The sequence below is a fragment of the Antechinus flavipes genome, chromosome 4 (genome assembly GCF_016432865.1).
Source record: "Antechinus flavipes isolate AdamAnt ecotype Samford, QLD, Australia chromosome 4, AdamAnt_v2, whole genome shotgun sequence".
NCBI lineage: Eukaryota > Metazoa > Chordata > Mammalia > Dasyuromorphia > Dasyuridae > Antechinus > Antechinus flavipes.
The window spans coordinates 181,331,977-181,355,754 of record NC_067401.1 but is presented as its reverse complement, the minus strand read 5'-3'; the positions used below and the strand labels follow the sequence as shown (position 1 = coordinate 181,355,754).

At 36.9% G+C, this 23,778-nt stretch overlaps 1 protein-coding gene across 3 annotated transcripts in view; it reads right to left on the bottom strand.

Annotated features, from left to right (window-relative positions):
• ZNF496 (zinc finger protein 496) overlaps window positions 1–16,303 on the bottom strand; it is a 38,786-nt gene extending 22,483 nt beyond the window's left edge. For 2 of the 3 annotated variants that reach the window (XM_051995671.1, XM_051995674.1), the window contains exons 1-3: window positions 15,608–16,303; window positions 5,712–6,624; window positions 4,522–4,765 (exon numbers count right to left, since the gene is read on the bottom strand). In XM_051995671.1, the coding sequence (XP_051851631.1) occupies window positions 4,522–4,765; window positions 5,712–6,101 (634 nt within the window). In that variant the 5' untranslated portion in view covers window positions 6,102–6,624; window positions 15,608–16,303. Of the gene's footprint in view, window positions 1–4,521; window positions 4,766–5,711; window positions 7,270–15,607 lie in introns of those variants that run through there. The other variant, XM_051995672.1, reaches the window with a different exon arrangement.
• Window positions 16,304–23,778: the final 7,475 nt, after the last annotated feature.

Below are 23,778 nucleotides of genomic sequence, written 5' to 3'. Positions count from 1 at the left end.
AGAGAGGTGACATTAAGAGAACAAAGAATTCTCATGAGAAATGCAGTTAAGTGATTGAGTGGATAGAGTGCTAGATCTGGAGTCAGGAAGACCAGACTCAAACCTTTCTTTTGTAGGACCTTGTACAAATCATCAAACCTCTTTGTGACGCCATTTCTCATCTGTAAAATGATAAAATAATTGTTCCCATTTCACAGAATTTTTTTGAGAATAAAATGATTTAACATATTTAAACAGCTACATAAATATGCTACTGTTGTTATTCTAAGCATGAGTAAAAGGCTTATGCAAATGAAGATAGGCAAGAAACATAGAATTCAGAGAGTATCTGAAAAGCTAATTTGCCTGAAACAATTCAAGAAAGGGAGGAATATGAAAAAAGCATGGGAAAGTGAGTTGCTATATTATAGGAGGTATTAATGCCAGGTTGAGGAGCTTATGTCTAAGATGCAAGATTTTTCCTTCAAGAAATGTACCATAATATAGTATAGAAATAAGAATATACAAATAGTCATAATAAAACTAAGAATGAAATAATGTAAGCAAAGGAAAGGTTAAACAGAAAAGCACAAAACATTTAAGGGAAGGGAAATGACTTCTAGCTGTAGATGTCACAAAAGATCTCATGGGAAAAAATGCATCACAAGCAACACATTTTTTTCTACAATTCATTTATGTATGTGTAATATATATTGCACTACACCTATCTCTTCATATTGTGACTTTCCTCATTGTCTTTTTTCATATATCACATGTTGGTATAAATTAAATTAAATGCAAATTTTGAGGAGTTTTGCAGAAGTTGCAGTTGATGTCATGATGCAACAACTAGCAGACAATACCAGGCCTATGACCAAACACTTGATCCAAATTTTACAATAAGGTACTGTATACACCCCATAAAAGAAAAAAGAAAAAATTTAGACTTCTCTGATATAAAGGGACAGCAAAAAAAATTTATACAGATTTTTTAGTTTACAAAGGCACTGCACTTCTCATTCCTCCAAAGTGAAAGAGATAACTGTATTTTCTCTTTAATCCTTTTTGAGATATTGTCTATCTTAGATTTCAATCTATGAAAAAACAGAGATTCTTTTTGGTTTTTGAACCAACAAATGATCCATGTACCACAAGTCACCAAGAAAGAAGTGCTTGGGTGATTTTCTTTTTTAAATATCTGGAGATATATTTTAGATAGAAACTGCACAATCATATGGGTCCAACACTAAACAGAAGAATGGGCTGGATTGCCTTTTAAGAAATTGTGAGAATGGTGCAAATTATCTGCTATTAAAAATTAGTGCAATGAGAAAATGTTATCTGCTATTAAAAAAAGAAGGCAAGAAAAAGATTTTATAATGAAGGAAAGAGGGTGAGTAAAAACCTTATTCTCCTCAGATCTGGCTCAAAGAGGAAATAACATACATATGCAATAGGGATATAGCAATCTATCTTACCCAGCAAGAAAATAGGAGGGGAATAGTATATGGAAGGGAGAGAAAGTAATAAAAGAGAGGGCATATTTGGGGAGAGAGTGGTCAGTATAAAAACACTTTTGAGAAGGGCCAGGATGAAAGGAGAGAATAAATTTGGGGGAGGGGGGAATTATAATAGTAATTGGTAAAAATTGTAAAAAAAATTTTCAGACCAAAATTTTTAGATAAGGCCTCATTTTTCAGACATAGAAAGAATTCAGTCAAATTTATAAAAAATTACACACACACACACACACACACACACACACACACACACACAGTTCACATATATATTAAAAAAATTTATAAAAAATAAGAGCTATACCTCAATTGATAAATGATCAAAATAGATGACCTGTGCCCAAAGGGTTATAAATTCATGCATGTCCTTTGACATAACAACACCACCACTACTACTAAACATGAATACCAAAAGAGATGCAGGGGAAAAAATAGAAAATAATCTATATTTCAAAAAATATCAGGGCAAAAAAAATCAGAAATTGAGGGGTTGTCCATCAATTAGGGAATGGCTCAATAAACTTTGGTATGTGGAATATTGTTGTTCCATGAGAAATGATCAGCAGGATATTCTCAGAAAAAAAAAAAAATCATGGGAAGTCCTCCATGAACTCAAGCAAAATGAATGTATTGTAAACAAAGTAATAGCAATGTTCTGGGATGACCAGCTATAAATGGCTTTACTATTCTCAGTAGTATAATCATCCATGACTACTTTGAAGGACTTACAACGAAAAATCCGATCCATACCCAGAGAAGGAACTGATTATGTCTGAATACAGACTGAAGCATTGTCTCTTTCTCTCTCTTTCCTTTTAATTTAATTTTTCTTGAGGGTTTTTACTTTCATTAGGGTGGGAGATTTATGCTTCACAACTTAACTTCTTTCACAACTTAACTTTTATGGAAATGTTTTGCATAACTCCACATAAGGCTTATTAACTGTGGATGGGAATAAGGGAGACAAACCTAGAACTCAATAATTTAAGAAACAAATGTAAAAAATTTGTTTTGAATGCAATGGGGAAAAATATTAAATAAATAAGTAAAAAGTAACAAACAAAAGTAAAAAAAAAAAAAAAAAACACAAAAGCTTCTACCAGAAACGACCACTTTAATAATATTCTTTTTGAATATCATGGAATGCCAGGGTCTATAATTAAAAAGCCAAAAACATCCAAAGAGCAATAGAGAAGACCAGAGTGAGACTGAAGAGGCTATAACGAAGTGTCAATTAAGAATTAATGTAGAAGTAGCATAAAGGATGTCATCAGTTCTGCTAAGTGAAATGAGCAGAACCAGGAGATCATTATATACTTCAACAATGATACTCTATGAAATGTATTCTGATGGAAGTGGATTTCTTTGACAAAGAGACCTAACTCAGTTTCAACTGATCAATGATGGACAGAAGCAGCTACACACCCAAAGAAAGAACACTAGGAAATGAATGTAAACTGTTTGCATTTTTGTTTTTCTTCCTGGGTTATTTCTAGCTTCTGAATCCAATTCTCCCTGTGCAACAAGAGAACTGTTCGGTTCTGCACACATATATTGTATCTAGGATATGCTGCGACATATTTAACATATAAAGGACTGCTTGCCTTCTAGGGGAGGGGGTGGAGGTGCCTTGCACTCACTTCTGTTCTGATTTTCCCCCTCTCTCCCTCCACCCCCTCCCCTAGAAGGCAAGCAGTCCTTTATATGTTAAATATGTCGCAGCATATCTAGATACAATATATGTGTGCAGAACCGAACAGTTCTCTTGTTGCACAGGGAGAATTGGATTCAGAAGCTAGAAATAACCCAGGAAGAATGTTGTAAAAAATTACCCTGGCATGGGTTCTGTCAATAAAAAGTTATTATTTAAAAAAAAAATGTCATCAGTTCGATGTAGAGGGTAAGTCATTTGGCAAGAGAAAAGAACTAGTCAAACAGAGGCAATGAGCTCTTCTAGTATTCAAGCAACATCAAAATGCCTTGAGGAAAACTAGCATGAACTCCTCTTTGGAAGATTTATGGGAAGTAATAAGCATTAATAGCACAGGACGAGTTTAAAAAGATAGGATGCCTTCTAATGTATCCTCACAGATGAAGTACTTTCAACAGATATCATAAGTATCTACATACGTAAATCAATTGTGGTACTTTCAAACTACCAGAATATGTCTTAGGAGTAATATTTCATAACAAATTCCAATCAGATAGGCCAGCTCTGCAATGTCAGAAATATAAACATTTTTTGTCTTTTTTTTTTAAATACCAATCAATTTTACCTACACAAGGGCACATGTATGCCATACTATACATGTAAATGCAACATCATATAATTGGTGAAATATTTTTACATTCATTTGATCCTGAGAACAATACTGTAAGGTAAGCTTGAGCAGGCATTTATAAAACCCATTTTACAGCAAAAGAAAGAGGTTCAATGAGTCAAAGCGACTTGTTCAAGATCACATAGCTAGAGTGAGAGAGCCGATAATAGACTATATCTAGTTGCTTTCTAAACCTAAAGCAGAGGGCAAGAGGAAGCCAGGTAAATTAAAATGGTGTTATTTGAATTATAAAAAGATTCTATTTTCAAAAGAATTCTTTTAAATTTCTTGATATTTTTCTAGCCTTCCTATATACAGCATGTTTACAGGGCATTAAATAGACTGCAGTAAAATATGTAAGGCCAAATGGACAGAAATATAGATAAATTTATCCCAGAATTATATAATAAGGTAATAGAAAAATAGGTCTGATTTGCAGTATTCTGAAGAACTTAGAAAGCAGGCTGCTAGTTATAAATAGAAATCTTAACAATCCCCAAAAGGCTTATAATTCAGGGAATTACAGAATAGAAAATATCTCACATATCATCTCATTCAATACCCTTACTTAAAAGAGAAAGAAACTGAGGCCCAGAAAGGTGAAGCAACTTGTTCAAAGTCAGTAAAAGAATAGGAACTTAAAATTTGATTTCCTGCCTTCAGTCCTATGCCCCTTTTACTGCACCACACTATCATGTCCTTACCTGATTCTTTTGTGAATGGAGGCCCTTCATCAGTACCCCTGTTGAGTTGCTCTGATCTTGGGTTTGGATTCCGCAGTCCTTCTTCTTGGGATGAAGGATGCCTCTTTGCCAGGGTGTTGTAGGGTTCTGATGCTGCCATAGGGGATGCTGTGTCTGACAAAAATCTTTCCTGTTCTGGCCCCCGAACTAGGACAGGGGAACCATCACCATCATCAATCACCACAGGATCCTCAGAGAGCTGAAGCTAAAATTTCAGAGAAAAAAATCTCAGGAACAATTTCTGGGGACAGGTGTAGTTCTGCAAAGAGCTACACAAAGTCACTAGCCTTTTCACTTTATTTCTGTCTGTTAGGTGCTTTCCTAATCAACTCCATGGTTAACATATCTCCTTATCCAGAGACTCACTTCCTTCACATAAATCAAAGAACTTAACACGATCTTTTCTCCTCTAGAAAAGGGTAATAACTAACATGAATTCAGCACTATGCATTAAGCACAGTGCTCACATTTTACAATATTATCTCTTTGTTCCAGGGAGTTTTCCTGGATTGCTCAGAGAATTGATGGCTTGCTCCACCACTATTTGTTCACTGAACAGCTATCCCTTTCATTTACTAACCCCAAAGTTGCTTGTTCTCTTTGCTTCTATTTTTCTCTCTTCATTATAACTAAGTATCCTAAAGATCACAAAACAATTAAGTGCGTACAATACTACTTATAATAGCCAAAGAAAAGTCAAAGGAATGATTTGGGATTCACTTTTAAGGCCTCCTCTTTTATAGACACCTAATGCTCTATGTCAGTGGTTCTCAAACTTTTGTTTTCAGTATCTCTATCCTATTAAAAATTATTGAGGAACTCTCCAAAGCGTTTTTGTTTATCTGGATTATATTTATAGACATTTATCATATTGGAAATAAAAACTATTTTTGAATTTGTAGATCTTCTAAAAGGATTTCAGAAATCCCCAGGATTCTCTAGACCTACTTTGAGAACCACTGCTCTATGGTAAGATTGTCTTCAAGAATCCCGACGGCCTCTTCCCCACTCTAATCTCTAGCCCAATTATACAGAAAGCCAGTTAACACTGTTGTGATAAGAGTAGACAATCTTCTCTATGTCCAACATCTTTTTTTTAAATCATGTTTTCTATTTTTTCAAACTTAGACTAATTGCAGTCTTTTCCTTACCCACTGCCATGGTCTCCCAGGTTCTGTCTCCAAATCTTCCACCACAACCACTGCTTGCTCACTGCTTTCTGGTTCCTGGGCTCGCACCCAGTTCTGGATCTTTCCAGGTAAGATGGTCAGGAACTGCTCCAACACCAGGAGCTCTAGAATTTGCTCCTTGGTATGTTGTTCTGGCCTTAGCCAACCCCAGCAGAGTTCCCGAAGCCGTCTTAGAGCCTCTCTGGGACCAGCAGCTTCCTGATAGCGGAAACGTCGAAAGAGCCTTCGGAAGGATTCAGGACCAGGAAGTTCTACCTGTGGGGTAGGGTCCTGCCCTCGGGGGTTCCTCATTTTAATGGGTTCCTCTCGCTCCTTTGGGGCCAAAACTCTGGGGCAAAGGGCTGTAGGCATGATAGACTTTAAGATGGATGGGTAGTGGCAGGCAGTAATCCTACTTCCAAGCAAAAATCACTGGTTTCTATATTTAGGTCCCTTGTGTTTATTTCAGAGGAACAGGATGGCAAAACTGGTTCACAGGAATGATGAAAAACGAGATACAACGTGAAAAAAGAATGAAAGTAACTGATGCTCAGATATGAGACAGAGGTTGACAGTTTCACCTACTTCTGAAGACATTTGTCAATCAACAACATTTAAAAAGAAAGTTGTTCCATTTACTGAACACCACATTAGGAAGTAGATGGTAGAAAAATCCAGAAGAAATATATTCAAGTCTTGATGTAATACTGTCCCTGAAGTCCATTTCACAGAACTATGTTGCAGTTGATATTGTAAAGATATCCTTTGTGTACTTCCTTAGAGTCTAAAATGCATTTACCATTATACTTGATTCTATTATTATATCAGGTAGTATAATTCCAGGCAGTAGGAGACAGTTACCTTGATCTCGAAGAGTTTACAAACAGAAACTGAACTGGGGGGGGAAGGGGGGGGAGGGGAGGGAAGGTAAAAAAAGCTCAAAAATACTTAAAATAACAATCACTAAATAAATAACAACTAATAAGCATTCAAACGTTTATGTGCCAGTAAATGAAGATACAAAGACAGCACCTGCCCTTAAGGAGTTTGTGTATAAAGAAAAAGGACTGGATTTGGATGTCCCAAGGCAAAAATTATAGTTCATAAATCATAAATCTGGGATAAGGGAAATAATTTAACACAAACTCTTTGCTTTATAGATATTTATACTATCTAATTCAGTGTTTTTGCTAGGATCCAAATGACATAATGGGAAAGTACTTTGTAATTATAAGTATTATTTAAAGATAAGAGCACATTACTATGTATATTGGTAGGATCTATAGGAGATACAAAGTAACAGGAAATGTTTCCAAACCTCAAGGAAATTATAATTAGCTTGAGTCAAGGAGTAGATATAAAAAAGTAAATGAACAGGCTTTTCTTTTTTCTTTTTTTAAATCAAGATGATTCAACAGACAACTATTAACTGTTAACTATTAGACAGCATTTAAAATAATTTATAATTAAAACTGATCTTACTCTAAATTTGTTTGAATTAACAGTTTACCTCATTCCCCAGATTCAAAAAAAAAAAAAATACTTTAATATAGTTGTATGTATGTGTGTGTGTGTATATATATATATATATATATATATATCATAAAATAAATTGGAAGAAGCCTGTAGGATTCACTAGACTTCCAGTGACACAAACAAGGCTCAGGACTGTTGTCCTAATATTGTTGGTTGCCCACCAAAGCTATGCTACTTGTAGCTAGCAGTAGCTAGTTGAAGGGAAACAGGGCTTAGAAGCTAAAGGTAAACAAGGGCACCTCTTCACAAAATTATTAAGCAGCTGACTTCCTTAATGGCACCTAACAGTTCAATACCATCAATAAAATTATACTCTCTGAAATCTCCAATAACAATTTGCTACAATTGTTAGGTTGAAAGAATGGAAAGCACACTGAATTTGGAGTTCAAGAATCCAGGTTAAAATTCTGGCTATGTCAGTTATGATCTATATGATTTAAATAAATCATTTAACTTTTCTGGTCCTCAGATGTTAAAGGGTGAAGAGGAGAGGAGAGCATTTGATTTAATGGTCTCTAAGTCTATTCCAGTTCTAAATATATGCTCTATTGACTTCATAGCCAGAAACTCTTATTTCCCCCTACATTACATTCTCATCTGTTTTACAATCAAACTGGCACCATCCCTTACCAAAACGGAAAACAAAACAAACCCGAAAAAAACCCTTTCTTGATCTCCCCAAAGGGTATTAATCTTATAATCCCCAAATTATTTTGCATCTATTTATGTACACAGGGGCAGCCTAGAGTCAGAAAAACCTTAGTTCAAATCTAGCCTTAGACACTAGCAATATGATCCCAGGCAACTCACTCAATCCTGTTTGCCTCGATTTCCTTATCTATAACAATGAACTGAGGAAGTAAATGGCAACTCACAGTAGTTGTCTTTGCCAAGAAAAGCTCCAAATAGGTCATGAAGGACATAACTGAACAACATTTTGTGAACTTGTTGCAGATCTATAGAAAGTAAGTTCATTAAAGGCAGATTAACTTTTTTCTTTCTTCTTCTTTTTTTTAAATTTCTTTTTGTATCCGCAGCAAGTGTCTGAATTTGCCTAATTTGAATTCTCTTACTGCAGGACAAATAAAGAACAGCTGCTTATCATAAGGTAAAGATAATCTTTCTTACATTTTATTTTATGCAAAAGCCCTCTTCTGTTAAATGAAAGTTACATTTTGAATCCAGACTCAAAAAGTGAAAAGGCCTGATTCCTCTTCCAATCGAAAACTTTGGAGGAAACCTAGACTCCCTCCAAAATAGACTTTTAATTATCCCTATCCCCTCTCCATCCAATATCCAATATGCCCCTACCAAAGGAAAAGAAGAAAAATTCAAGTGGGATAGGGCCACAGAAAGACAGGGAAGGGGGCCAGGAAGTTTCAGAAAAAGTAAGTGTCGACTTAAGACGGAAAGAAGGGAAAATGAGGAAGAGTAAAATAAAGGAAAATAATTAGTGGATGAGAGAATGATAAAAGTAAAAGAGTGGGGAGGAGAGGAGGGAAGAAAGAAAAAGATGGATAAAGATACAGAAAAAAGAATAAGAAAAAAAAAAAAGAAACTGATTAGAAGAGAAAAAAAAGAAAGGCAGAAAGAAACAAAAATAGAAGAAACTTAGGGGGGAAAGGGGAAACAAGGAAAAATAAGACGGGGGAGGACAGAGAAATAACTCGAAGCAAGGAGAAAATGTAAGAAGGGGAAAGGAAGGAAAGCAAGGGAAAGAAGGGAAGAAAACTTAGGGAAAAGAAAAATTAAGTCGGAAAGACTAAGACGGGTAGCAGAAGGGAGAAAGGCGGGAGGAAGGTGGAAGGAAAGGGAAAGATGGCATATCAATTTCTCAAAGAAGTCTCCCCAAACCTTAGTCTCCTAGTTCCTCTGCCGGCTTGGGAGATTTCGAGATTGCCAGATTCACCTCCTAGCCCCAGGTCCCCATCTCAGAGTCACAGTCAACAGAGCCGTGTGCACCGCCTCGGTGGATGGAAAGAACAGAGCGAGTCCTCCAGTTCCCTCCCTAGGGACACTTCCTGCTCCTCTCTAGGACCTTGGAGGTTTCAGCATCTCAGTGGTTTTCCTCTACACCACCCCATTCCTCACTCTTTGGTGTGGGTTGGAGGTAAGGGAGCGGGAATGACATTTGAAATCCCCAAGTCCACAGCATACAATGACGCTGGTACCTCCAGTTCCATCACGTTCACACTACAATTTCAGTCGCCCTACATTCCAAGAGAGATCAATCTCTTCAGCCAGATTTATACTCCTGGAAGATGCGGGTGAGGGGAAGTGCTAAATATCTTTATTTTCTAGCAGACAAAATCGTCGGATCTATATTCTGTACTCCCAAACTTCATACCCTGGATAAGGAATTATATCAGAGGAGAGACACAATCCTCACTTTATAGGAGGATTAGGGTAAAAGAAAGGAAAAGAAACAACAAATCAGTAATCTGCATGATCTGCACAGATCAGTGAAGAAATAGCCAAAGAAAATTTCCGAAAGGAGTGTGGGCATTAAAAGACAGTACTGGCGTAAAGGATCAGATAGTCAAAGGAATGATTCTCCCCTCCCCCAATTTACCAGCCTAGTCTTTTTCAAATTTCTTATCGTGGGATAGGAGCGAAGGTGAACTGAAAGGGAAAAGATCTGATGGGAGAGGTGGAAAACTACGGGAAGAAGGAACGAAGGGAAGACTTCACTCCATAATCCACATGAAGTGAATGAAATACATTTCCCAGCTCTTGGCTCTTCTGATACCTCAGCATCTACACTCAGCTCCCCAAGAAGAGCCAACGAAGGATGTAATCCTCTAGCCAAATTCCCAACCACCACTCCTAGGAAGAAAACACCCCCGCAACAATACGAATGGAAAAACTGATGAGGGGGTGGGGAGGGGAAACTCTGCAAGTTATACAGATTCCGTTTCTTTATCTCCCTCCCTCCTCATCCCTTTCCCCCACAGAGAGGTCAATCGCAGATCCAGTTGCTAGAAAGTATGAATTTCCCTCTAGGAAGCTCATTAGTAACAAGTGTGCCTGCCCGTTTTCTTCCAGGCTTCTGGTTTTTATGTTTTTATGGCCTTGCGTGAGAAAATAAGGTTCCAGTACAATCCACATCTTTGAGGAGCTGTGCAGCCTAAGCTTCAAGATACTATGGAAAATTCAGCTGTTTTTCACTGAGGGCCAAATACTCCAAATTGAAAAGTCCCTATTCTAACTCTTATGAATCAGGGAACCACAAACATTTCTTATCTTACTATCTAGTAGATGAAGAAATGTGGCTTAATGGAACTATATTAGCCAAGGTCATCTCTCTGGAATCTCCTTACTTTCTAATTCACTATGGAGTGAATGCTAATTTAACCTCCTCCTATGGAAACAAACTTTCTCAATGCAAGTCTCTTCAAATATATTAAATAAATATTAAGTGCCTACTAAGTGCAATGTTACATGTTATGAACACAAAAATAAAACTGTCTTCAAGGAATTTAATAGAGAGTATAATATGTTACATTATAAATGTTATAAGTGCATACATAATGTAGTAGATGTTCCAACTGTGATAGACAGGAGTGTTGTAAAAATCACTATATCTTGAAGAGGACCAATTAACATTATAAAGGTGATGTCTTGACTTGCTTGTGAACTGGATGAGTTGTAGAGCTGTGCAAAGTTGTGAGCCTCACTTTCTCCTCCAGTCATTTAAGTTAAGGGGACAATAAACTATAAACCTTGAACCCAATATAAATTTCATTCTTCTTCTTCTTCTTCTTTTTTTTTTTTTTTTTTGCTGAGGCAATCAAGGTTAAGTGACTTGCCCAGGGTCACACAGCTAGGAAGTATTACATGTCTGAGGCCGGATTTGAACTCAGGTCCTCTTGACTTCAGGGCTGTTACTCTACCCACTATGCCACCTAGTTGCCTCTAAATTTCATTCTTATTAATATTATTTAAGAGGACTGATATTTTTTACAGTTGGAGATGGAGAGAGTAGAGAAAGAAAAGATACCTAGGAAAAGGTCCCAGCTATGAGTTACCTGACATAGGCTGTAGAATTTTCAACAGGTGGAGATATGGAGTGAGTATTCCTAGCATGAATTACTGATTAATTTCATCCAACTACAATTAACACTTGACAACTTCTCAAATTAGAATACCTATTTAGAGTAGGAAGGAACTCCTCTCTCCAAATTACATACTACAGAGCTGCTATGCTAGTTCCTAGAAATTGTGGGCAACTCATTCAATATTCAACAAGCATTTATTTAGAGCCTAATATATGCCAAACTAGATGTGGATAATACAAAACTAAAGAGTATATAGTATCTGCCTGAATAGGATTTACCTGGATGGTACTCAAGAAGATACTGACACACCACAATCCTGAAAAAGAAGTTTCAGAGTCTTCCTATTTTCCTATAGAATAAAATACAAACTTTTGTTTGATATTTAAAGTTCCTTATAATCTAGCTCTAGCATGTCTTTCCAGGCTTATTACAAATTACTCCCCTATATGCAGTCTGGCTTCTAGCCAGAGATCTATTCCTTGTTTCGTGAATTCTGCATTCTTTCTCTAGACTCACTGTCTTTGTACAGGCTATCCATAGTTCTTGGCACTGCACTTCAATCTCATTGGTATCTTTTCAAATCCCTAACTTTCTTCAAGTTGAGTTCACATACCATGTTTTTCAAGGAGATTTTCCCAATTTTCCATCTCTATTTGATTGTGTCCTCCTCCCAATTGTATGTATTTTGTATATATCTTGTAGTTATTTTGTATTTCCTTACATCTCTACATATTATTTTCCTCAATAGGATCAGCCAGTCAATAATCTTTATTAAGTATGTTCTAGGTTCCAGGCACTATGCTAAGCCTGGGGGAAAACAATCTCTGCTCTCAAGGAGCTCACAATCTAATGGAGAAACACCACACAAACAACTATGTATAAATTGAAAATACCAACAAAGGAAAAGGATTAGAATTAAGGGAAGATTGGGAAAGATTACTATAAAAGATGGGATTTTATCCAGCACTTGAAGCCAGGGAAATCAACAGGCAGAAATAGGAGGGAATGAATCCTAGACTGACAGCAAAAATGCCTGGGAGAAAGGAGATGAAATGTCTTATAGAAGAAGAGCAAGGAGGGCACTATCACCAGAGTGAAGAATTTGGGGGCACAAGCATGTTAAATGTAAGAAGATTGGAAAAATTGAAAGGGGGAAGATTACAAAAGATAAAGAACATCAAAAAAGATTTTATGTTGTGATCTTGAAGATGATAGGGAGTCACTGGAGTTTGTTGAATATGTATGTATTCAAGTATGTGTCTGCCCATCTGCATGCATGGAAGGGTTCTCAGGAAGGGGGTTGACATGGCCATACCTGCACTTCAGGAAGATCAATTTGACAGCTGAGTGGAAGAGGGACTAGAGTGGAGAGGTTTGTGTCAAAGAGACTAATCAGTTATTGCAAAAAATCCATGTGAGGTGATGAGTGTTTTCTCCATTTTGGGAGTAATGTCAAAGAGGAAGAATATTTGAAAAATGTAACAAAAACCTTGAAAAGATTTGATATGGGAAGTAAGGGAGGATAAGGAATCAAGGACAAGCACCTAAGTTTTCAGTCTGAATGATATGTAAGGACAGCAACAGTGTTAGAGAAGTTAGGAAGAAGGGAAAACATGAAAATGTTTGTAGAAAGTTGGCAACTAGCTATTTAAAGCTGGAAAAGACTTTAGAGGCCATCTAATCCCCCTCTTTTTCAGTTCATGCTCCAGTCCCATTGAATTAAAGCTCCAAATCCCATTGCATTTGAATAGATCAGATCCTATGTACCTATGTACTCAATATCCTATATATCACATGTACCTATGTATTCAATCAGTTGTTCAATCAATATCTTCCTACTATGTGCCAGATACAGTCCTAACCTCTGGGGATGCAAAGACAAAAGTCCAATATTTCCTGCCCTCAAGGAGTTGAGTTCTATTTGGGGAAAAGAAAAATGGACATAAAAGTATATAAAGACTAGATGAATATAAAATAGTTTGGGAAGAAGACCATTATTAGCATTTCTAGAAAAAGTAATAATTAAGCTAGATTTCGAAGGAAACTACAGATTCCAAAAGGTAGCATTCCGGAAATACTGGAGCATGTATTAGGCAAAAGAGAATAATACTTAAGAGTAAAAATGTAGAAAAGGCTTAGGTTAATTACAGCTGTATATGTCAGGTAAAACTTTATATTTGATACTACAGATAACAGAACCATTGGATTTTAATGAGAAGAGGACTGACAAGGTAAGTACTTCACTTGAGAAAATGACTGTGGTAGAGTTTGGAAATGGGGAGAAATCTGAGGCACAGAGACCAAATAAGATGTTATTGGAATATTAGAGGTGTTAAGGGACTGAATTAAGGTAGTAACTCTGTTAGAGAAGAATAAATAATGTTATACACAGAAATAAAAGAAAATACGAGAAAAGTATTTTAGAAAAAATGTTAACTCAGTAATAACAAGATTTTGAAACTGATTGCATATGTGAGATGAGGGAAATGAGAACAATCAAGGCAATATTGTTCTAGAAATAATTACTAACTTACTGGGTATTTTTTCTCATGTTATAATTTAAGCGTGACAATAAAAATAAAGAAGAGGAAATGGGGAAAGAAAAGGAAGGGAAACTGAGGAAAGACAGGAAAGAAAAAAGATAAGGAGAAGCAGATACAAACATTTGAATTAGTAAAGGACCATTAATAACTATAGACTTGGTGGAAGAGACAAGATTTAATCATATCATGTTAGCTCTAGAAGGGACTTTACAATGCATTAGAAAAGCAGTCTTTTGTAGTGGAAAGACTTGGATTAAGACCTAACTTTCTTTGATTGAGTCAAGCTATTCAAAGAGTAACAAAATTCCTAATCCTGCTGGATTTCCATTGTTACCCTCAGTTCTTTCCATTTTTAGATTTTGTTTCTAAATTGCTTCATTCACCAAGAAACAAACAGCAGAAGGGTGCAGAACCCATTCTTTCCACTTCTCTTGATAAAGTAACAAGTATGTCATGGTCAAAATTCCTTTTGGTCTTAAGCAATTCAACAAACATCCAAGACACAGTCATAATCAGAAATTCTAACATTTGAAGTAGATGCACATTAGAGTGGGAAGAGTCTTGGCTCTGACATCTTTTGTATACGGTTGAAGGAAAATGGGAAAGAAGTTAGGAATATTGGGTAGGTTATGGAGCCACTTCAAAATGGGCAAAAGAGGTACTTATGATCAGTGAATCCATAGATAATAGCAAAAATGACCTATGTTTATTTTCTGCATATTTTACATTTATTTATATGTAAACATGTTTCCCCAGGTGAAATGCAAGTTCCTCGAGGGCCAGGGAGTTTTTCTCTTTTGGTCTTTGTAGAGATAGTGCCTGAAATAAAGTAGGTACTTAATAAATGCTTATTGACTAATTGAACTGACAAGATCTTTAAAGATGGTTGCTAGGTAATTGTGAGATAGTTTTGTGGAAGAATAATGATAAGCCAACTCATCCACCTCCTAGGCAGTAAGAAAGGAATGAGCTTTTGAAAGAATATAAAGACATCTGATATTTACAAGAGAAGGCTAAGTTTCAGGAAATCCCAGAAGACATTACGAATGTTAGAGGAATCGGGATAAACATTTAGAGTCAGAAGGACCATTAGAGGTCAGCAAATCCAGCCTCCCCCTCCGACCCCCCCCCCCCCCACACACACACACACGCTATTTTGTATATAATGAAACAAGAGGCCCACCGAAAAAGGGATTTCTCTAAGGCCACAGGACCAAGTGGGCAAGTCAGGCTTTCAGGCGTCCGATGGTCATCTTGCCACTGCACCACTATAAAGGAAGGGCACCACAGAGGCAGAGGAAAATGAGGCGGCTAGGGCTAGTGCCGAGTTTTTCGAGTTAGGATGAGAATGGTGGGAAGAAGCCTCCTTTGCTGCTGCTTCTCTAGTAGTCACGGATACCCAGGCCCGGCAGCCTTTGCGTGGGTCCGGGGTCCGGAATGGAGAGGACCCCTATAATTTCCAGGACTCTGGAGTAGCAGCCACTGGCCGGGATTGGAAACGCGCTCAGTTGTCCCCAGGAATGACAGAGTGTGTGTGAGGCGGGGCCCCGGCCACTTCCGGCCTGGAACCCAGCCTCTCCCCCAAACAGTGGGGCCTGCCCAGCCTCCCGGCCCCATTTACCTCGGTGTAGCGGCGGCGTGTGCTGGCCACGGGCCTACTCCACTTTCCCCCTCCTCTGGGCCCCTCGCCTCACTGCACCTCCCGCGCACACGGTCGCCTTTGCCTGTAGCTCTTTCTTACCTTCCACCTCAGATTGATCGGAATCTTTGGACTCAGTCTCGGAGCTTCTTCACTTCATCTCCATTCACTTGGTGAGGATTTGGGGAGAGCCCAGAGAAGAACTGCTGATTGGCTTCGGAAGGTGACGTCACACGGGAAAAAGTTGGGAACAGAAGAAATCTCTGCCCGATAGGTGGCGCAGCCCAGCTGCAGGTCCTGGGCCAGAAGACAGAAGTTTGTTAAAAGAATGTATCCCACCTGTCCGAAAGCCTCACTTTTTAAATCCTTCCTGAAGGATATTTACACGGTTTGGGGAAGCTTCGACATGAAGTACACTGGCATAGACTGATCTAGAAGAGTCTCTTGAAAAAGAAAGGGATTCGAAGAACTTGGTGGGTGGTAAAAGGAGAACACAAAGCAGTCAAATAGTCATTTTCCCCCCTTGAAAACCCTAGTATTTATTTGCTGAGGAGTCTAGATCTTCTCAATCCCAGTCTTGGGGAAGAAGCTTTCTGAATATGAATGTTTCACTGCTTCAAGAAATATTGCAGGTTCTCTACCATTGTCATCTGGATATCAAGCACAGAGCGAACAATCAGATGCTAAAATACAAATGTAGGATTATTATACAGTATTGCTAATCATTCATTATTAGATGTCTAGTTGCAATTAAAGCTGGACTTTGTAGAAAGACACAGACTCTAGTCCTTAGTTTCATTTCTGAAATGAAGATTGGTGAACACAAACAAGGTATTCATTAAGCGCAAGAGTTCAGAGTTGGAGTGAAACATGATGGATAGTTCTGGATTACAAGAAAGGATACTGAATTGAAATCCCTCCAACTTTAACTGTGTAACCAGGGCACAGTAATCTCTGTTCTCTGATGAGGCAACTAGCTGGGAAACTGAAAGGAATAGTGATCACAGTTCAAATGGGTTCAAATCCTGTGGTATTTACTACCTGGAGGGTTGTGAAATTCCCAACCAAGTGAAGTCTGAGCTTTCACCACTCCACCTCCAATCAAGCTAATTATACAGAAGAAAAAGGCAGGGAGCTCCATTATGTTTATATAAATAGTTTAATAATCATAAGGGTTTCTTTCATAGAGGCTGTGTGGAGGCATGGGTCAGCTTATTCAGTGGATCACCAGAAAGATACCCCAAAACCCATGGTAATTGTAGAAATCAGAAAAAGAGAGGAGGACCTATGGAGCATCATGCATAAATTAATTTAGTTTGGCTAATGTTTTTATTTGTTGCTTGGGAACTAGGCCTGGTTCCAGATTTCAGGTGCATGGCCAGTGCAGGTAATTTGATGTTCAGACACTGAAGGCCATGTACTGGTGAGTAAGTTCCCAAATACACACAACGTTATTTGTTGTATGCTATATCTTTGTAATGGCTTTTACCTTCCTATTATGTCTTTCACCTCCTTTGGTATGACTTTCACTGGTATAGGGACCCCATACACCCCCAAAGGGACCCTATATAGCATCCCTGAAGTCCTTGTTATGGCTTTCACCAATGGGTATCTCCCACTACTTGTGTGTCCTTAAAGGTCATATAGCATTCTCAAGCCTGTTTCAGCATCTGTAAAATGAGAGACTTGAACTAGGAGTCTTCTTTCCAGTTTTGAATAGAGCTGTAACAGCTGAAAAATTAATCAGACTGTAACCAGTTTGGCCATGTGCTTTTTTAGTGGTAAAGACTATTCTATACAAAAACACTTTTTGAGCTATTACAGGTGTAATGATACTGTTTTTGAGGTAAGGGAAAGAAAATAAGTTGGAATATTTACTTCAAGAATAATAGTAATAAAAGTTAATGTGTAGATCTGTTTTTTTAACCTCAGTGAAATATTTTTTGAGAATATTACTATTTTTAATCATTCACATAGTTCAATACTTGTTTTAAATTTTTTTATTATACACAAGTGCACAACTTGAAACAGGTTAAATACAGTTTTCACAGTTTTTTAAAACCATTTTTAGTTTACAATATGCAAGTTGCCATGAAAATATTTGCCATTTGAAAAAAGAATCCTTAATAAGCACTTATATGAGGAAGAAAAAAAATAGTCTGTTTCCATTCCTGGACATCCACATTAATAGATATTCCTATATACAGTAGATAGAGTCTTTTTCCAGTAAGAAGAATTAAATACTATTTTGTCAGAGTGACATAGGAAATCAGTTCTTACAGAAATGTAATCCAGATGATTTAGCTTATTTATAAATAAAATTCATTGACAAGGCTTGCACTGAAGCATAAAAAAATCTTAGGTGGTCCATGAACCTTAAGAGCAAGTGTCTTCTGTATATCAGATGAGAAATCTATATCTATGTATACATATACATACATATATATAGTTGTAGTTCTATATATATGTGTACAAACATATCTAAGAATTAAACTCATACTTGTGAACATATGTTCACAACTTTAACTTTTCTTTAGAATTCAAACATATGAAGACTTAACAAAATTAAGACGGAGATTATACGTATTTCTAAAAAGGTTAGCTTATGAAATCTGAGTTGTGACTGATTAAAGCTACAAGTTAATACAATTATCTTTAACCACATATAAATCAGGGACGAAACAAAATTCATCTACTCTACTAATGATTAGACTTGTGAATTTAGGAATTAGTGTTTTCTGCACACACAGCTAAAATTTTCCTAATAATTAGGAAATAAAATGCCTTAAAGTACAGGGGAAAATCTTATATAAAAATCCAAAATTTTTAAATATTAATATGTAGAACCCAGCTTCGTAAACTGTGGGTTATATAAGTTATATAGTTATATATGATCTCATAACTGAATTGAGGAGTCATGAAATTATGATTTATTATCAGTAAATGTTTGAGTTGTATACCTATTTTACATATCTACACTTGGGGTTCCATAAAAATTTCTTGTGCAAAAAGAGGTCACAAGTGGAAAGTTTAACAAGCCCTGCTATAGGCAAAGAATGGCAAAAAGAGATAATGGAACTAAAATTGTGATCAATCTATCATGTTATATACTTCCTTAATTTGCAAGGTTGTAATTAAGTTATGAATTTAAAACATTATGGAATGGGAGACTTAGAACAAAAAATTATACATGAATTTCTCAAACACATGCAAGACTTCTAAAAGAATATTCCATTCAAAAAAGTACACATAGAAAATCCCAAGTTTTAAATGTTAAATAACACCGTAACCACTTGAATTTTCTAGTATCATCTAAATGTTGGAGAGAATGTCAATGACCTGGAAATGGATTGGGCCAGGAAACTTTATAATCTATATCCTATAGAATGAAAATAAAATTACAAACATTGATTGATACACATGAAAATATTTAACTATTAAGTTCATGCATATCTAAGAGAGAATATTATCAAATCAAAGTGTGTAGTTAAAAAAAAAAAAAAAAGAAAACCCTAGCAGCTTGAGAAAAATCCAGTTTTTCAGGGAAAAAAAATACTTTAAAGAACATTTAGTAATTTAGCAAAATTTATAGTAGGATCAGAGTAAGAATAACAATTATAAATAAAATTTTGGCCTATATCTCCCTTATAGACTACAATCAGCTTGAATTTTTTGAATATTCACAGTTTTCCTTCAACTTTAATTCATAGTTGAGACTGCTTAGCATACACCTGTGGTTCTGAAGATTCAGAATTCTGGTAAAAGTTTGTTCTCTTGCTTCCTCAGTTTTCCAGAAGCTTTTATCCATAAAATGATCTCCTACTGTTTGAAATATCATCTGATTTCCTCATTCATGAGGACTAGTTTCAAAAAGTATCATTCTCAGAAATTTTTATTCATATCTAATTGTTAAGACATTCATAATCTACTGGAAAGAGTCAGTTAGCCGTGGTTTCCATTTCTGTTGTGCTGGACCTAATTCTAATATTCTCTTTAAATTGACTATTACTCCATATGCTGAATTTTTATTTTTTAATTAATAAGAATTTTTTCTAATAATGACAAGTTTTTAAATACTTTGATTTATTATATTCAAATTCTACATGTACACAATTTCAATACTGATTTCCATCTTAATAAATTTGTTAACATCAGATTAGATTCAAGTTCAAAATGATAAGATCATACTCTTTTACCAAGTCTTATAGTAATCTTATATTAGCCCTTTAAGAAAGTAATTTTCTTGAAACAGTTGCCTTTTCTTCTTTGCTCTCTTTGTGGGAGAAAGCCTGTTGTCCACTGTCAACTCAAACAGAAACCCAAGTCCAGTGGCTCTTAGTAAATTTAATTAAATTGACTCTCCAGTCACAGGTTTTCATTAATGTAACTTTTTCCAACTTGGTAGAACAGGCAGAACATGAACTTTACTGATAAATCTTCCAAGAATGGGGATAAACAGTTATCAACAAGCTTAAAATCTATAGAGAAAAATTGTGGTTAGAAAAGTGAATTTAAAGTGATTTTAAAAGTCCACATTTCCTTGCTAGTGAAAATCCAAAATAGTAAATGCCTTCATCCAGATCAAAATCACAGAAAAAGGCAGAAGCTTGTTGTCAGTAGGAGAGAGATCACTAGCAAAGCTAGCATCATCTTGGATAAATACAGGTTTGCTACCACTTTGATCAGAGATGCTCCAGGAACACTGAGGTTTGAAGGGAAAGGGTAAATTCAGTGGAAACTCACACATGGGAGCTTTCTAGGGAATAGGAGCCAACAATGTTCTGACTAAATAACTGGGGTTGTAGAAAGTTGAAAATACTCCAAACTACAGTGATATAAATGTCTAGAATGCTCTCCCTCCACATTTCTGTCCCCTGGTTTCCCTAGATTCCTTGAATTAACTCAATTCCTGTTTTTTAGAGTCATTTCCTGGTCTGTTAGAGGTAGAACTCTTAGTTCAGGTTCAATGTTTGGACAAAATCAGGCACTAAAAAGTTATTGAACATTTAAACACAAAGTTTACCTTGCCCTAAGAATATGCAACAAATTTAAAATTAAGTATCTGAAATTAAAAAAAAAAAAAAACACTGAGGTGCAAATACAAAGTAATTAATAATGATGTAATTGTAAGGCTAGTAAATTATCATTTAATCAAGTCAATTAATTACTCACTAATTGTGGCTCTTCCCTCAGAAACCACTATTATCAGTCACTCCTAATTCCCAGGTCCTTTGAAGAATCTCTGGCCACTGTCTAGTACAATGCTTCTACCAATCTTACCTCAATCAGAGGTCTTCAAAGATCTCTGGCCACCACTTGATCAAGCAATGGTTGTATAATAGAGTACTGAAGGACAGTCACATGCAAGCTTAAGATCTTTTATTCCACGTGTTCACATCCTACCCTTCTGACCTCCTGCTCACTCATAGTCAACTCCTAGTAAAACTCCTGGTAGGACTCCTAGTAAAACTCCTCTTACTTCCTGGTCCCCATAGCTTACATAGGGTCTATGAGGTCACACACACAGCCAATTAGAGGAGATGCCTCCCGTAGATGATGTGGATCCCAATATGATCAAAGCTCCCGCCCACAAGGCAGTCCATGCTGATCACAGAAATTCACATCTGGGGATCTCAGGTTTTAAGGCCTTGTTACTTCCTGATTGCATTGTGCATGGCTCCTCTCCTGACCCTTACAATTCCTTTCTCTTGTAAAGTGGGGGACCACTCATCACATCAAACTAACTTTAGCAGCAACAATAGCTCTCTTGATCAATGAAATTATAGAGTGTATATAACAGAACAAAGGCAAACAAAAGTAAAACAGTAAGAACTGGGCCCAACAGGGGCCACAACCAAGCAAAGATAATGCGATGTTTAACCCACTCAAGAAAGCCATGTTCAATTTTGTAGGATGTCATAAGTCTGTGGTTTCAATTGTATACACCTTTTGGTAAAGAGGTAAAGAGGAAGGTCTATACAAGAAAAGTCATGTCCTATAGCACTGCCTCATTAACTTTGGCAGGTGGGTATGTTGATTTTTCACCCACTAATTTAGAGGCATTGTCTATAAGTGGAAAATAGGGCAAAGCCTTTCCCTTAGGCCACCATATGAGTCAGATAGCCATGGGAGAAGTGCACAAGTCCTTACTCAGTTCTGTCAGTCTCTAAGTCTTGTACATCCCCCAGAACAGTCCAATTCATCTGCTACACTGGTGCTATGTCTGCCATCTCTGTTGTCACAGTCAGGAGGGACATGGCTGTCATCAGTGTCTGAAGGGCTGGTAACATTCGGCCGATATTTCTGGGTTGGCAGTGGCAATGACACCTTCGTTGTCTGGTCCTTCTCTTCTTGGTTCCCTAGGTCATAGATGTTTCTGGTTGGGATCCACTCCTCTGCTGTTGGGTGACAAAAAAGACATATGACAAAAGCATACCCAGGACCCAAACCTTGACCCAACCCAGGCTCTTCTTGATGCCATCTAAACCCTTCCACATCACTGTGGAGAGAGGGCTCTTGTCCTTGTTAGCCAATCTATTAGCCAAGCTTTCTGTGTGTGCCAGAAGCATATTGCTGGGGTGAGATCCAAGGAATGTGAAAATTTTAAGTAATTATATGTATATATCACCGCATCTAAGTGGGCCTGCGTGAGTCGTATGGCCTTCTTTTCTTGCTTAGACAGGAGCATCTTGAGCTGTCCAATAATGGCTTGGCCAGAAGGATTATATGGGATGCCAGTGGAATGGGCAATGCCAAATTCAATGCAAAAGGATCAAAAGGCAGAAGATGTATAAGCTGGTCCATTACATATCTTAAGTGCATGTGAGACTACTGCAATTAAAAAATAATGATAAAAATTGCTGATCAGATGCCTAACTGATGCTCCGGATTTCAGTGAAGCCATGAGGAATTGAGAATGTATATCCATGGTTACATAGATGCTCTGCCTTTTAACATAGGTGATGTCCATTTCCCATAAAGCATTAGATCTCAAACCACAGGGGTTTTGTCCTGGAGGGAGCATAGGAGTGTGGAAAGGAAGGCAAGTCTTTTACTATGCTCCTAGCTTCCTCTTTTGTTATCCCAAATTGTAAATGTAAAGCTCTAGCAGCCTGATGATAAAAGGTAGGATGTGAAAGTCCACTATGAAAACGGACATGCAGGTTATATATTTCAACAACAATACTATATAGTGATCAATTCTGATAGATGTGGCCATCTTCAGCAATGAGATGAACCAAATCAGTTCCAATACAGCAGTAATGAATTGAACCAGCTACATCCACCGAAAGAACTCTGGGAGATGAGACTACTGCAATTAAAAAATAATGATAAAGATTGCTGATCAGATGCCTAACTGATGCTCCGGATTTCAGTGAAGCCATGAGGAATTGAGAATGTATATCCATGGTTACATAGATGCTCTGCCTTTTAACATAGGTGATGTCCATTTCCCATAAAGCATTAGATCTCAAACCACAGGGGTTTTGTCCTGGAGGGAGCATGGGAGTGTGGAAAGGAAGGCAAGTCTTTTACTATGCTCCTAGCTTCCTCTTTTGTTATCCCAAATTGTAAATGTAAAGCTCTAGCAGCCTGATGATAAAAGGTAGGATGTGAAAGTCCACTATGAAAACGGACATGCAGGTTATATATTTCAACAACAATACTATATAGTGATCAATTCTGATAGATGTGGCCATCTTCAGCAATGAGATGAACCAAATCAGTTCCGATACAGCAGTAATGAATTGAACCAGCTACATCCACCGAAAGAACTCTGGGAGATGACTATGAACCATTACATAGAATTCCCAATCCCTATTTTTGTCCACCTGCATTTTTGATTTCCTTCACAGGCTAATAGTACACTATTTCAAAGTCCGATTCTTTTTGTACAGCAAAATAACTATTTGAACATGTATACTTACTTATATTGTATTTAATTTGTACTTTAACATATTTAACATGCATTGTTCAACCTGCCATCTAGGGGAGGAGATGGGGGGAAGGAGGGGAAAAATTGGAACAAAAGGTTTGGCAATTGTCAATACTGTAAAATTACCCATGCATATAACTTGGTAAATAAGAGGCTATAATTAAAAAAAAAGAAAGAAAGAAAGAAAATGGACATGCAGGATATAATATTTATCTGAATGTCTTCTCATTTGCTCTCAAAGTTCTTTAAAGAGCTGATATATTAAAAACTACAAATTTTATTTGGTCTGTGGCAATTCTTTGTACCACATCTACTGAATAAGCCGAATCAAATATTA